The sequence below is a fragment of the Lygodium microphyllum genome, chromosome 4 (genome assembly GCF_053477565.2).
Source record: "Lygodium microphyllum isolate KBCC chromosome 4, Lygodium_microphyllum_v1.1.10, whole genome shotgun sequence".
Classification (NCBI taxonomy): Eukaryota; Viridiplantae; Streptophyta; class Polypodiopsida; order Schizaeales; family Lygodiaceae; genus Lygodium; species Lygodium microphyllum.
The window spans coordinates 182,623,542-182,639,039 of NC_141138.1; the positions used below are offsets into that span (position 1 = coordinate 182,623,542).

Consider the following 15,498-nt stretch of genomic DNA (forward strand, 5'->3'; position numbering starts at 1 on the left):
TTGAAAAACCATCTGTTTCATCTAGTTTTTCCATTGGATCTCCCTTACCATTCACTTCATGTACTTTTCCCTTTTGGATATCACCTATCCAACCACAAACCACACTGGGGGGATCTTTAAACATTGGCACATCCTATCCCTTTAGGTCCTTTCCTTTTGCACAACCAAGTGGTGGATGTGCACTGGTGGTAGAGGTTATCTTCGCAATCCAACCATCCATGGGGACCTATATGTATGGGTTCGCACCCATACGTCTCAAGTCCCATCCTATTCTCCCATGTCTTGGTGGGTACATAGTTTGCCAACATGGAAATACCTAGTGGCCATTCTATACCTTTTCGGACATTCACAAGTCACTCATCTCTCTTAGGGCACACATCTAGAGTCACCATGCAACACACTTTGATGCCGCATGTAACGCCTAGTTACCCTTCTTTCTATCCTATGCCACCCATCTGTCTCCCTTCTCAAGCCATCCATCCATCTGCATCAGCCAAACATGCGTTTCCAGATAAGACTCATTTTAATAGGTTTACCTATATCGCTGGGTTAATTTTGATGTGGTATGTCTTGGATTCCCAAGGCTTATGGAAACTTGTTCAAGGTTAAGATTTCGAATCTCACCCGTGCTATTTCCCATATGAGATATTTCACTCTTGGAAAAGCAGAAATGCCATAGCCATAGTTGAGTTGATGTGGGGTCTTATGCTCGAATTTCACTCTCAACTTGAACACTTTGACCTTGCATTTAAGCATTGGGTACATCTAGTCGACTACTATGCGTCTTGCAATTGTACTCGACGAATCAACCTTGACTATGATCTCCACGAGTTTAGAATCATTGAGAGGGATGTTTTGAGTGTTGAGTTGGCTGAGTATTGGTGATTGCTTTGTGAATTCGTCACCATTGGCTTATTGAAGCCAGCTGATGAGTAAGGCACTATGTTAATGAACAAATTGTGACAAATATATTTTCATTTCATACAATAAGCGATCTTATGACCCTTGTTACTCACCTTATATGAGTTTGAGTATCGGAAACTGTGTTACACTCCGTTGTTCGGTAATTTTATAAGATAACTAAATATTCAAAAAAGGCCTTGACTTGCGAAAAGGTGAAGCAAGGTGGTGGAAAGAACAACACAAAGACTGAGAGGGTCAGTGAAGAGCAAAGTAACTCCCCTCAAGGATTGAAACTGAATTGGCAAAATGTTCCAAAAAAGAATAGGTATTGTTAGCATTGCCAAAAGGTTGGGTATTTTGACGATGAGTGTTGCTTAAAGGCCAAGGACAGTTTGCCCAACTCTAGAGCCTCTTCCCCACCTAGAAACTAGAGTGCATCAAGCGAGGGTCCTTTAGCTCCACCTCCATAGTTGGGAGGGGGTCATCCTCCACCTCAACAAGGTAGACCCACTACTCACATGGCGGTAGGGCCGTCTACCCATACTTCACTTAAGGGCTTATCCGATGGGTTTGCCAATGCCACTATTTTGGACTTTGGTCCTCAGACACTCTTTGTCTCCCTTGAGGTTAGAGTTGATGAGTCTCCATCTATTTTTGAGTTGCCCTCTCCATCGAATGTGTAGCCAGAAGCAGTTTTGGCCACTTTTTCTAGAGATCCTTCAATCCTGTGGATTGTGGAGCCTTCCACCATTTCAAATGTTGGCGACATTGATTGTAGACCTATCACATCTCCTGCTTGCATATTTGGTGATTCTTGCAAGGCATGCTCTAGTCTAGCTTCACTATTTTGTTGCACATTTCTTTTCTTACTTCCCTACATCTTTAGTGTGGCTATCTTTTGGTAGTGGGACCATCTCAAAAACCAACACATTGCAATTACAAGAACTTTTCATTGAAGTTGAGGTATGCATGTTTTATGGTCTTATGTGGTATTTTGGCTCTAACTTGTCATTTGTAGGTTAGCACTTGGGTTGCATGTCATGTGCATATGGTATGTTTCGTACGGTACTGTATTGTATGTTCGTTTCTTACAGTACAATATGGTTTGCATGCATTCAAATTGTACCCAAAAAGAAAAAAACTGTTTAAAATGTCTGTTGGTGCATTTTTTGAAATTTTGCCCATTTTTTGGGCTGTTACACATTCAAACTTATCTTCTTTCACACTCCTCTTTCACACTTCTCACTCTTCTCTTCTCCCTCACCTCAGCCCTTATAAAAGGGCAGCCCCCTCCCCCCATCTCACTACACAAATCAGCCTCCATTTTCATCAATCTCCCTCTCTTGAGGTCAACTTTCAAGCCACTACCTTCTTCGATCACCCTACTCTCTCTCCCTCTCTCTCTTCCTCTCCCTTTCCCTTGCCTTCTCTTCCTCCTCTCCCTATCCCTATCCCTATCCCTCTCCCTGTCCCTTTCTCAACTTCCCTTCCTCTCCTCTCCCTCTCCCTCTCCCTCTCCCAAATCCCTCTTCCTGTTCCTCCCCTCCTTTCTCCTCATTCTTGTCCACAATGCCTAGGCCTCTTCATGATCTATTTTATTCTTAGAATTTTTGTGGATGTTCCATACCATACATATTCACGTACTGAACATATGGTACTAAATGTATGAAACCACCTTAGTTGGCACTAACCCTTACAGGGCATACAGGTTGATCAGAGTGAAGACTTGGAGTGTTCGGCACTTTTTGGTTGACCTTCCTTGATAGGGTTTCATACTCTAGACTCACAAGGAGTCTTTTCCTCCCAAGGGCCTGGCAGGCTGGCAGGGCAGGGCGGGCAGGTGGGAATGGGAGGGAGGGAGGGAGGAATCAAGGCAGGAAGAGAAGGGCAGGCAGGTAGGACCATAAGGGAGGGAGAAGACAAGGTGGGAAGAATAGGAGCAGGTAGGGGCAGCTTGAGGAGGAGGTTGGAGGAGCAAGAGCAGGTGGGAAGAGCAAGGTCAGGTCAAGGCAGGAGAGGGGGGGAGGTAGCTGGAAGAGGGCAGGGAGAAGGCAGTGGCAGCAAGGGTGGATCAGCAGCTTCAGCTGCATGAGGTGCTTTGAAACAGCAAGTTCTTTTAACTATGGAAGAAGCTTGCCTTCATTTGAGTAGTATTTTCACTGAGAATGTTTCATTGCAAATTCCAGTTTGGGTCTTTTCCATGTTTTGCTCACAAGAAGAGAGCTCTTATGTTCAATGAAAGCTTCAATGGCTTCAAATTCCAATGATTCTCTCACTACTTTTTGTGCTTATTTTGATGTCAGGGTGATTGGAAGCAGTTTCTAAAATGTAATCCCTGTTTTGCTGCTAATTTTGCTTTTCATGGTGATTGGACAGCGGAGCTATGTGGTATGTTGGATGAAGATGCATTGCAACTTTATTCTCTCATTTGGAGGCGCACAATGGCATGCCAAATGGAGCAAGCTGTGTTAGAAGAGGTGCAAACTTACTGTTATCTTGCAGTGCTCAGTTATGTTATTTGTGCTTGGTCACCTTCTTGCTGAAGTGGGTGGTGTCTAAAGTGTGACGCAGCTGAGAACAGCTTTAAATTTAGTGGGGAGAGCAATCCTCACTGAACTCATTGCGATAACCATGTGCGCTAAAATAGATTTCATGGGTAGGAAAATTGTTGTTGCAAGGCAATTGGATGGCAAAAATAGGGTGAAGAGCTTACCAAAGATGCATGGCTCATTAGATATTGCAGTGACCCACTTGTCAGAGCCTGAAAATGTCTAGAAGGGGCTGGTTTAATGGTTGAGAAGTGCAAAATTTGTGGATTTGGCCCACTAAAAGATCATGGATTTGTCTGATAAAAATGTACTAAGGCTCATGTTGTCCATTCTATCATCGTGGAAGGGGCTTGCTTAATCAGGATCTGCAGCTCCTTTACTGAAGGTGATCTCTCAGCTCCACCCCGCATCAGATGTGAAGAAAGGAGGGGGTATCCTGTGTGCAGATGTGGTTATGATGGAAGATTGAAAGCTTTTGTCAGTACCTCAGTTAACCATAAATTTGATTAGCAATAATCGGTGGCAAGATGCAAGGTAGAAATTTTGGACCTAAGGGAGAGTTATGGAGCTGGTTAGCCTTTATTTTAGGGACAATATAAGCATGCTGCTGAGTTCCTGCAAAAAGTGAGCAAAACTCAATACCATTTTTCAACGACAATGTCTTAGTTCATCTTCATGGGAAAAAGACAGTATCTTAGTAAAGGGTGACAGAAGTGAAGTAAAAGCTGACAACCAAATGATAAGAGCAGAAAGTAGCCAGCTTACAAGGAAGGACACGTAACACTTCAGAATTTAAGCTCTTTCTAGAACGATAGTGCCCATACTGTATACAATTTAGGAATAGAAGCATCATGTTTATAACGGTGTACCAATCCAAACCAATGTCTGAACCACTTAGGGCGTGTAACATGAATGTCAATTGTGGATTTTTAGGCATGTAACTTGACTGGCAATTGTGGATTATTAACATTTCAAAGTTGACCATGATCAAAGGAATACATATACTTATGTAAATAACTTTTACTTTCTTTTCAAGGCAGGTGTCTGTGGACCTTGCAACAGGAGATGGTGCAGTTTGTCTGCGTGCAACTAGCTCAAATGTTACTTTTCCAGGGTTTTTTTCTGCACTGCAGGTTTGCAAGTTATCTGAGGGTACCCTTTGAATGCCTGAAATTAGAAGCACGTGAGTTCCTGTTAATTTCTGTAATGCTGGACATTGCATGGCAGGATAAAGATGCTGCATTGTTGGATGTTAATGATGGTGATGGACAAAGCAGCCAAGGTGAATTGGTTGAGGAGCACAGTAAAGGCTCAGTGTTTCTGTCATTGCAGGTTTCCACTATAGCCTCCTGGAAGCACTTCCTGAGTGATCATGGTTTTGCAAAAAATTTGTATTCTGGATTCCTTGGTTTTATATTTGAGCTTTTGCAGAAAGGAGACCTTGTCAGACTAGTGGCTGCAGAACCTCGTCAGCATTTTACGCAACCACCTCCTCGCTTCACGGAGGGATCTTTGGTCAGTCAGTTTCCATTTTATGCGAGAAAACTGTCATATTTTCTGTTCTGCAATTGCTGTACGTCATCACTCTTTGATTATTCCATGTCATTAAAAATCGCTAAGAAAATATACCACCTGGTCATCAGTTAGTCAGCATTTCTATATGGGCTATTCAATGATTAAAAACTCGAAGAACTTGCAAAAAAGCATGCACTGTTTCTTCAGCTTCATCACCAACATATTGTCTTTTCCTTTTGATTACATTAATAATTACATCATGGAATTCACGTTTGGCAATTCCAAGAATTTCACCTAAGGTGAATTCAATTTTGCTTCCTAGAATTCGATCTTCTAGGACTCGTTTGAGATCAATTGCAGATTTTATGTCAGACTGCAATTTGTAACCTGGCTGCTTGCCTTTCTTCTTTTCTTCGGTCTTCTTTGTTTGTGGCGCATATTCCATCTCTTGATCTGGGGTTATATTTTCAGTAAGCTTTGGTTGTTCAGGCGTTCTTATAGTTACCCATTTTGTAGGGCTTTGGTTGTTCAGGCGTTCTTCGCGTAGGGCTTTTTTGAATGCAGCCCAATCCGTATCTTGCTGAAAAAGACCATGGATTTTTTCTTGAAGACTGTGTTTGGCTAGACTGGCAAAATAACGGCTCCATGCATGTTGTGGTACACCAAAGAAGATCATTTTTTCAACATATAAGCGAATAAAAATAGAGATATTTTGACCATTAAATTGTTTTAATTCCCACCCAACTTTCTTTAGGGCCTTGATAGCTTTGGAATCAATCTTATCTTCGTCTTGCCTTTGTTGTTGTTGTTGTAACATTTGGATTTGTTGTTGCTGAGTCTGCTGCAGTATGTGCACCAATTGTTGTAGAGTATCTCCTGAAGAATCCCCCATCTTGGAGTTTTCTTACACCCACCTTCACGTCACATTCACCAATGTCGCAACACGTAGGGTTGAAGGTCACCACAGGGGTTTGGCAAGAGAAGAATGTACGGGGGTTCGAGAGCTTTTACTCCGGAGATGGTAGAGATAAGAGAAGGGTTGAAGGTTTCAAGCGAAGTTCTTGAAGATAAGAGACAACAGGGTGAAGGTAGATTTAGGGAGAGGAGTAGATGGAAGAGAAGGGGTTCTAAGAGATTGAAGATGTAGAAGAATACTCCCAAAAAGAATTAGAAAATATAGAAGAATACTAACAGAGATGAAGCCTGTCAGTTTCTTTCAGCATTATGAGAAAATATAACTCTAATAGACAAAAACGTGTACAAAATAATACCTTCTTCTATACTGCTCATATCACCAATTTGATGTCTCCATTAGCTCAGAGAGGGGTGTTAAATACTAGGATGGATGGCTAAAATTCAGCCAGATCACTCCTTTATCTCCCACTTCGGAGTATTGTTCACTGTCTGAAAATAACGATCGCGCGTTGCACGATTTTGTTAATCTCTCTTTTTACATAAAATCCTCTTAAATTGGCTGAAAGCTACATGCTTTATTTTACATGTTATCCTAATCTAGAAGTTGTCTATAGTTTTATAGATTTTTACAATAGATAATGTGTAGAATATAAAAAATTGACTAAAAACTTGTCCAAAAAAATCTAATATTTTGAACCATGGACACTAACACTAATGCCTAAAGTAGCATTGGCTCTCTAAATCTAAAAGGAAGCCACACTCTAGAATTTTTTTTTTTACATAGTGTGCGCATAGCGGCACGACAACAGTATCAGGGAACCATGTAGACGACCCCCTTCGTGGAAGCATAGGGTGAGCTATCCACTAGCTCACGGGTTGTGCTTGCCAAGGTGAGTTGTACCACGAAGATCCCTTGACCCATGAGAACCGCCTCTGCAATTTGCGGTGTGCCAATGCACAGTATGGAGTGAAGCCAGTCTTGAAGCTAGGCCCTAGATGGGGAATGTTCTACGACGACTTGACCAAAGATCGCTGTTTTTTTCAGCTCCAGCTTTGTGGTGTTTGACTGGGGGCTCTCACATAATGCACCGTCGTTTGACTAGAGGTTTCCATTGCACGTTCTTGTTGAGAACCTACCAATCTCGTTGCTGCGCTACCGGAGGGGGGAAGTTGCTGCAGAGGGAGGGAGCAATTGGAGGGGGGGGGGATTCTTTATTTTGCCGGTGGGGGAGGTGCTAGACACCACTGAAGGCGGGCTCTCAACGGGCACAGTGCGGGTGTTGGGCCTGACGGATGGGGCCGGGATCGGGGCCGCTAAGAGGCGTGGAATGAGGGCGAAGGAGGTGGGGGATTAGGGTGGGGGGAAGGCTGGTGCATGACAACAGGCGGGCGAACAGGGGTTGGGGGGGGATCAGGCCGGGGACAGCAGCCGGGGGGGAGGGCTCTGAAGAAGATTCAAGAGGTTAGACAATCAATTTCAATTTGGGGATAAATTTGTTTGCAAGGAGTAGGGTGAAGACCACATGACCAGATTTGCATCAATTGTTACTAAAAAACGGGGCTCCATTTGGCTGCCACATTATCATCTCAATTCTTCAAGCTTTCCTAGCTTGCAAAGCATAGCTGATTCACCCTAACAATTGCCCCATGCTCATTATGGTAGTCTTTGCCATATCATAGGACTCCAAGATGGCAAGCATCATTACCTGCTATATGTGGTAATTCTTCACATCGAGGTTCTGATCTTGAGGAAGAGCCGGCAACATGGGGACCTCGTGGTCCATAGTAGCTTGGAACTCCATGTCGAGCTCGAAATACATTTTTACCTAAATAACCTACACAAGGGCAGCCCCCTTTGACTCTGAAAATGTTGCCTGTTGGGACTTCCTCCGCTTGTTCCAAACCTGCTTCAATCGTTGGAGGCGATAAAAATTGAAAACATGCAGCATAAGGCTGAAAACACAGCCTTTTCCCTTGAAACAGCAAGAAGTTAAGAACCTGCAAAGAAGCAGCAAACTTGCTCCCTTCCCGCACTTCTCCGCTCGTTTTAGCCTTTTGTGAATGCCTAGCCCTCCCGCTCACCCTTGAACTTGAACGCTGAAAACAGAGCCTTTTGTCATGCTGAAATCTCCCCTTCAGGTCTGCCCAAGATCAAGCAGCCCTTCAATGCTGCCCCGAGACCATGTCAGAGTGCAGTGAATGTGGAAGGGTATGGCCGGACATCTAGAATAGCCCCACCACCCATGGTTTTCAGGGTGCAAACATTACTCAAAGAAATCTACGAAATACTTGAATGCAATATGTACAACAGGCTGTCAAACATATCCCTGCCAGAGATCTCTCTCAACCTGCAAATCATAAGTGATAATGACCCGGGGCAGGCCTGCCATAGATAGGCAATAAAGAATATAAAAAATGACCAGGTTGGCCAAATAAGAACTGGCTGACTGCTGCACAAATAATCGGCAGCACCAGAAAAAAAAAACTGCAGAAATGTGCTGCATGCCACATGGCACTCCCGCCCAGCCTGTGCAGCCTGTCCGACTTGCTCCGCCTGCCCGAAACGTGCCCAACTGCTGGTGACTGCCCAAACTTCTGTACAAAGTGTCTGCCCTGGCCAGGAGATGCATAAATCTGCCCTAGAATGACTGTAGGGTGCCCATCCAGGGGATGACTAAATCTCTGACAGTCCATGCCTGAAATGCATGTCCCAAATCAGCCACGTCTCACACATGCATCCATGTGCACTGGCACACTTTTAAATGTACAAGAAGAATAACCTTCATAGTAGAGCCTACTCAATAAAAATCGTAAAAGGGTGCTGAAACACATCTATGTAGGATATATGTAAGATAACCAGCATGGCAACTTGAAATGACTCATCTCCCAAGAAAACATGCATGAGGTATAAAGATATGATTCCATTTGCAAATGTAACTTTTGCTAAACAGCTTTCTAGAACAAACTTAAATGCTTGCCTTTATTATTCGTACTTTCTTGGTACTATAGGTTAAGGCAATGGAGGAGTTTGGAATTGGGAGGCCTTCGACTTATGCAGCCACATTAAAGACATTGCAGGTAGTTTTTGCCACCCCCCCAAATGAGCAGGTTGAGTGTGCACATCAATGCCTCTGTATGCTAATTTTTTATCTGTTGCAGTCCAGAAAGTATGTTAGAATGCAAAAACACCGAATTTTTCCAGAAATTCGTGGTCGAATGGTATGAATTAAATCTGTGCAGACTGCTCAGATCATTCAATTTTATTCTGATTAGAGTATATTCAAGGGGTTCTAAGGATGCTTCATGGTGTCTTCGGGGTGCAGGTGGTATCGTTCCTCTCAAACTACTTCCCTGATTTTGTGAACTACAATTTTACAGCCCGTTTAGAGGAACAGGTAACCGTCTCTGTGTAAGCTCAACCAGTCAATTTTCTGTGTTGTTGTTCTACTTCTAAAACTGGTGTTAGTGCTCAGAATGAGTGTTAAAAATGTTGCAGTGTTTTAGGTCTCATAGTAGGATTTTGTCTACTAGAAGTTATCTATTGGCATTTAGTGTTTGAGCAGCCCCACATCTTGCAACTGACTCTATCTGGTGATAAATCTTGATGTAAAAATGTGAAGTTGATCTGGAATTCAGTGAGCCAGGTGAATAAATGTCTCACCAAAGTTCAATGAAAAGGGGGAAGTTTGTTCATTCTAGTGCATGACTTGTGAAACAAGTGACCCATCTGAACCATGCTGTTGATTCCCCTTTTGTTACTAGCAGCTAAGAGGTTTCCAATGTCAGTGTCAAAGGTCAGTGTGTGTTCAATATAAATGTATAGAGATTATGGAGATCGTAGAAACCATGCAGTGGGGTGTGAACAAAAGGATTAGAAGGAAAGAAATCAGGTCATATTTACGTATATTGAAAGCCAAAATGATGAATAGAACTGTTCCATGATATGAGAGAGAGAGAGAGAGAGAGAGAGTTTTACGAAAAGAGAGAGAGAGAGAGAGAGAGAGAGAGAGAGAGAGAGGAGAGTGCTGACCTGAAACAATGGAGACCCATTTTTGTTATGGATTCTTTGTATGAATTTTTTTTAAAAAATCATTGCCAATAGATAGCAGAAAGTATTCCCGCACTTGGTTTCATCCACGTCAATATGGTTTCATTAAGGGACAGAATATCATGTGTTGGGATATAAAGGCTCGGTAACCTCCGTGTATAGTACACGCACATTGTACATGTTAACGCACCCTTTATGTGCCCTAAGTATAAATACATTTTATTCTTTGTGTACCAACACATTGTTGGTGCACTCTTATCGTCTCGTACTTTCACTTTGCTCACACTCTCTCAAGCTGTCACACTCACTCGTTCACTCTTGCTCGAGCTGCGTCCCTATCGCTTCCAACAACTGGTATTAGAGCACAGATTGTACGCGCTTCCTGAGACCACAGATTGACAGGCGACAATCAGCTCGCGAACAGGTCGAGCTTACGAGGGGCCACAGACAGACGTACAGCAGCATGCATGCGATGGGGCAGTGGCAGGCGTGACGTGACTGGGCTGTAGTGGGCGACGTGATAGTGGTAGACACCAACACAATGAGCAATCGACCGCAGGGCACGCGGTATTAAATGCGGGAGTCCTATCATTTAGTACCCCCCCTCACTCTGTTATATCCAGAAAGAAGCACGAGAGAGTCGTCGTCGTTTCTTCCCCAGCCACATCTAGGAAGTTGCTGGCTAGAACCCCGAAGTCGTGTCTCTCTCCGCCAGCCGTCTCCTTCAGGTGAGTTATACTATTTTAGAACTCACTTACTTCCTAGGCTCCCCTTGACCCCGTTCGGATGCCCAAGGCCCTCGGACGGTCTTCTCTCGTACTTGTTCCCCAAGTATTACACCATAAATGTAACATTTCCTCCCCCTTAAGAATCGGTTTTGTCCTTGAAAACGATGCTTGGAAGGTCCAAGTGTAAATTGGGAAACTTTTTCCTTAAAATACTTACTCTCTCCCATGTTGAGCTTTCTTCTGAACAGTCTTTCCATTTGACCAGATATTCTTGATAAATAGTATTTCTTGTTCGTCTGTTACGAACATTTAAAATTCTTTTTGGTTCATGTGGAATAGATTGGTCATCTAATAGCTCCTCAATGTTATCATTTAAGATTAGATTATCTATAGCTTCTTTCTTAGCTTACATGAAAAACTGGATGTGTTTTACTACCAGCAGGTAGTTGGAGCTTCTAAGCCTGTTCTCCCACCCTTTTAAGTATTGTGAAAGGACCACAATACCTCGGTGAAAGCTTTGGATATCATCCCATTTTCATGGTTTTAATTTGTTCAGGCACCTTAAGACAGACGAATTCTCCTTCCTCAAAGGAGATGTCTCTTTGGTGAGGATCTGCATAAGCTCTAGCTCGATCTTGAGCTTTCTTAATATTTTCTTGAGCAAAATTTAACATACTATTCATATCCTCCAAAAAATCCTTTGTTGCCTGAACCTTTTCCTTATGCAGTCCTATTGCATGAGGAGCTCTAGGCTGAAACCCATACATTAACATAGATGGACTATATCTGGTGGAAGAGTGCTTGGTACTATTATATGCAAACTCTGCTATCGGTAAATGCTCTTTCTAATTAGTTTACCTTTTACTTACATATGCTCTCAACATATCTTCAAGGATTTGGTTAACCCTTTTAGTTTGCCCATCAGTTTGCGGGTGCTCTGCCATACTCATGCTAAGTTTAGTATCCAATTTCCTAAATACAGCACGCCAAAATTGACTATCAAATTTTCTATTCCGATCAAAAACTGTATTTGCCGGAAGGCCATACAATCGATATATGTTCTCTATGAACAATCTAGCCAATTTTGGTGTTTTAACATCGGTTGAAGTCGGAATAAACCTAGCCACTTTGGTTAACCTATCCACAATCACCCACACAGAGTCGTGCCCCCTCTGTGTCCTGGGTAATGCGATAATAAAGTCCATGGAGATACTCTTCCGTTTTTCCAAAGGAATCTCTAATGGGTGGAGAAGTCCTCCCATTTTCAATCTTTCAGCTTTATTAACCTGGCATTTATTACATTTGACCACATAGTCGAGGACGTCCTTATTCATTCCAGGCCAATAGAACTGGCTTTTAATAAGACTATAAGTCTTATTAACTCCTGGATGTCTCGCACTAGGGGTATCATGACACTCAAAGAGTATCTGACGCCTTATTTCTTTATCTTTCGGGACACATACCCTACCATTATCAATGGTAAAATTTTTCCATTTGAATCCCATTTGAGCAACCCCTGATGCTCCATTTCCTTGACGAACATCCTCAGATGTTCCTTTCTCAGTGGAGGCCCTTCCATTTAGATCCCCATTTTCTATTGCTTTCTTTGGAATATATCGGATCAACCTGGCATTTCCCTTTTAAGGATTCAAGCAAATCGGAAGTGAACTGAGTAAAACTCAATTAATTTATGATGGGCATTTTGTTGAGTGCATCAGCCACTATATTATACTTTCCTTTTTTATAGCTTATTTCATAGTCGAACTCTTAGAGGAGTTCGGCCCATCTGGCTTTACGCCGTTGTAGATCTAGTTGGTCATTAAGCCACTTAATGCTCTCATGAGGACCGTACAAATAGTGCCTCCATTTCTTCATTGCATGTACTATTGCATATAGCTCCCTCCCATAAACAGAATAATTCCGTTTTGCACGGTCTAATTTCTTGCTTTCAAAAGCAACTAGTCGACCTTCTTATAATAAGACCGCGCCTACTGCCCTATCATTGGCATCAGCTTCAACCACGAATGGTTTATTGGGATCCACAATTAATAGTACTGGAGTTGTAGCAATAGCTACCTTAAGTTTTTGAAAACTTTCATTTTGGTCTGTTCCCTAACTAAAACTCTTCTCTTTCCCTTTAAGTTGGTCCATCATTGGAACAGCTATCTTGGCATAATCTCGAATGAATCTATGATAAAATCCAAATAAACCTAGGAAGATCTGCAGCTTTTCCAGGCTCCTTGGAGATGGCCATTCAATAATTGCCCTTACTTTTTTTGGATCCATCTTGATTCCCTCTTTGGAGATAATATGCCCTAAATATTTGACCTCTTGTGCGAAGAATTCACATTTAGTTTTCTTCGTATAAAGGGAATGGATTCTTTACAATTGGAATACTAACTGTAAGTGGTCCAAATGTTCTTCTCTTGATGTACTAATGATCAAGATATCATCTAAGAAGACTACTACAAAGTGTCCTAGATAAGGCTGTAACACACTATTCATCAGCTTCATAAAAGTAGCTGGTGCATTAGTGAGACCAAAAGGTATCACTAAAAAATCATAGTGTCCGTATCTAGTACGAAATGCCGTCTTTGGAACATCGTGGGCCTTAATTCTTACTTGGTGATAGCCTGATCCTAAATCGATCTTTGTGAAAAATTTTGCCCCTTGTAATTGATCAAACAGATCTTCCATTCTGGGCATAGGAAATTTATTCTTCACTGTTACTTTATTAAGTGCTCTATAATCAACACAAAGTCACATAGAACCATCTTTTTTCTTCATTAATAAAATTGGCGAAGCCGAAGGTGAATTGTTGGGCTGTATAAACTCTTTATCAAGGTAATCCTTAATTTGTCTTTCAACTTCTTGGTGCTGTGTTTCACTTAGCCTGTAAGGTGGTTTAGAAACAGGGTGTGTATGCTTATCTATGTCAATTGGGTGATTTACATCATCCTTATTTGGTGGAAGACCACTAGGTAAGTTAGATGGAAACACATCTTTAAACTGATCTAACAAACCACTTAATTCATTATTTACATTCAACTCACAAACATAAGAAAATTGTTGCTTAATATTACAAAAAGTAAAAGTGTCCTGTACAGAGAGGAACCATAACATATAAACCTCACAAGCTTCTTTCTTTATTAGCTTTTGAACTTCAAGGGAACACATCAAAGGGTTATTAGAAACTTCATGTTCACCTTGAATCACAAAAGTCTTACCATTCCTTTCAAATTCCAGTGTATTATGATGATAACTACGCTTTAAGGATGGTTTCAATCCCCATAGCCACTCCCTCCCTAAAGCAATATCGTCTCTTTCCATATTCATAATTTGGAAATCAGGCTTATCTTTATATCCTTGGATCTTGATTTCCAAATTGGATACCATTGTGTCCCATATTTTATTATCCTGACCTTGCATCATACGAACAACATATTGATGCTCACTCTTTTGTTGGGGAAGTTTCAACTTTTTGACAAGTGCATAATTTATGAAATTGTGGGTGGCAGAGTCATCAATCATGACTCTAACCCTCTTTCTTGCTATCAATCCATGCACTCTAGCTAAATCATGTGGCCCAAAGGTAGGCTGCCACATAGAAGTACAAACAACATGTGTGTTGTACATCCTTGTGCAAGACGTCTAAAGATTTATACTTTTCATGCCCTTTAATTCTAGGGTCTGCACTACATGGATTTATTTCTCTTTTCCCTTGCCCTTGTCCTTATCCTTTCTTTATCTTCCCCCTTTTTCCTTTGAGGGCAATTCTAGGCAGCATGGTTAGGAGATAGGCAGTTGAAACACAACCTTTTTTTTTTGGCCTTATCAAAGTCATTTTGACTTAAGTTTGGCCTTACATATTGTTTCTTTTCAAAGGGTTGTTTCTTACCCTTAAGGAATGGCATTTTCCTTTTAGATTTGCCTATAAATTTTGAGGCTTCAAATTCCCTAGTCTTGGGCTCTGTATCAGTGAGACTAGTGAATGCACTTGGACGCGTATTAGCTTCATTGATTAATGCAAATTTAATTGCCTCTTCAAGCGTCTTAGGTGAACTCCTTTTCACTTCCTTTTTATAGGCCTTATCTAGTCCCCTTATGAATCTTCTCGTCTTTTGAAATTCATCTATTCCCTCCAATTTAAGGATTATCTCACAATACTCCTCGAGATATGTTAGCAAAGGTCTTCCCTTTTGTCTGACAAAATCCCAATCTTCCCAATTTCTTTCCATTTCATTTTCACGATGGAATTTTTTCAAAAAGACCGATTCAAATTGAGCCCAAGTTTCATGTATTTTATTTGCCTCCTTTAAAGTTTTTCACCATTAATATGCCTTTGGTCCCAAGGTTAAACTAGCCTCCAAGGCTTGAAGATGTGGTGGAGTATTCTTTAATTTCTGTAAATCTTCTCATTTTTGGAGGACATTAAAGATAGTGTCTTTATTTCTGTTTTTTTTTTCCCCATGAAACTGATGGGGTTTCATATCTTTTAACACTGGGTTATCCCTCAACTTTTGGTGGGGTTTCCTAGGGTCTCGCATAGTCACATCTAGATTTTTCAATGAAGATGGAATATCTGAGGTCTCTATCTTACCTTATCCCTTTTTAATAATAAGGCTAATTGAGATTTTATTTCTGCGAGTGCTTGAGTTAGCAACTCCATTTGAACCCCCTGTGCTTGCACACGAGCAGTTAGATCATCAAATTTTTCTCATGTAGCAAAAAATTCTTCTCATTGTTCTTCTTGAATTTCTGTTTCATGGGGATCCACCATAGGGTGGTCCCCGGAACTAGAGCCTTCAGTTACCCCCTCTCTCTCTTTCCCCTTCATCTA

At 41.6% G+C, this 15,498-nt stretch overlaps 1 protein-coding gene across 1 annotated transcript in view; it reads left to right on the plus strand.

The window, feature by feature from the left end:
- Positions 1-15,498, plus strand: part of LOC148037977 (DNA topoisomerase, type IA, core) — a 153,993-nt gene that overhangs the window by 58,758 nt on the left and 79,737 nt on the right. The window contains exons 7-13 of the mRNA XM_087677010.1: positions 3,280-3,380; positions 4,493-4,585; positions 4,680-4,784; positions 4,884-4,967; positions 8,892-8,960; positions 9,042-9,101; positions 9,206-9,277. Of these exons, the coding sequence (XP_087533136.1) occupies positions 3,280-3,380; positions 4,493-4,585; positions 4,680-4,784; positions 4,884-4,967; positions 8,892-8,960; positions 9,042-9,101; positions 9,206-9,277 (584 nt within the window). The remainder of the gene's footprint in view (positions 1-3,279; positions 3,381-4,492; positions 4,586-4,679; positions 4,785-4,883; positions 4,968-8,891; positions 8,961-9,041; positions 9,102-9,205; positions 9,278-15,498) is intronic.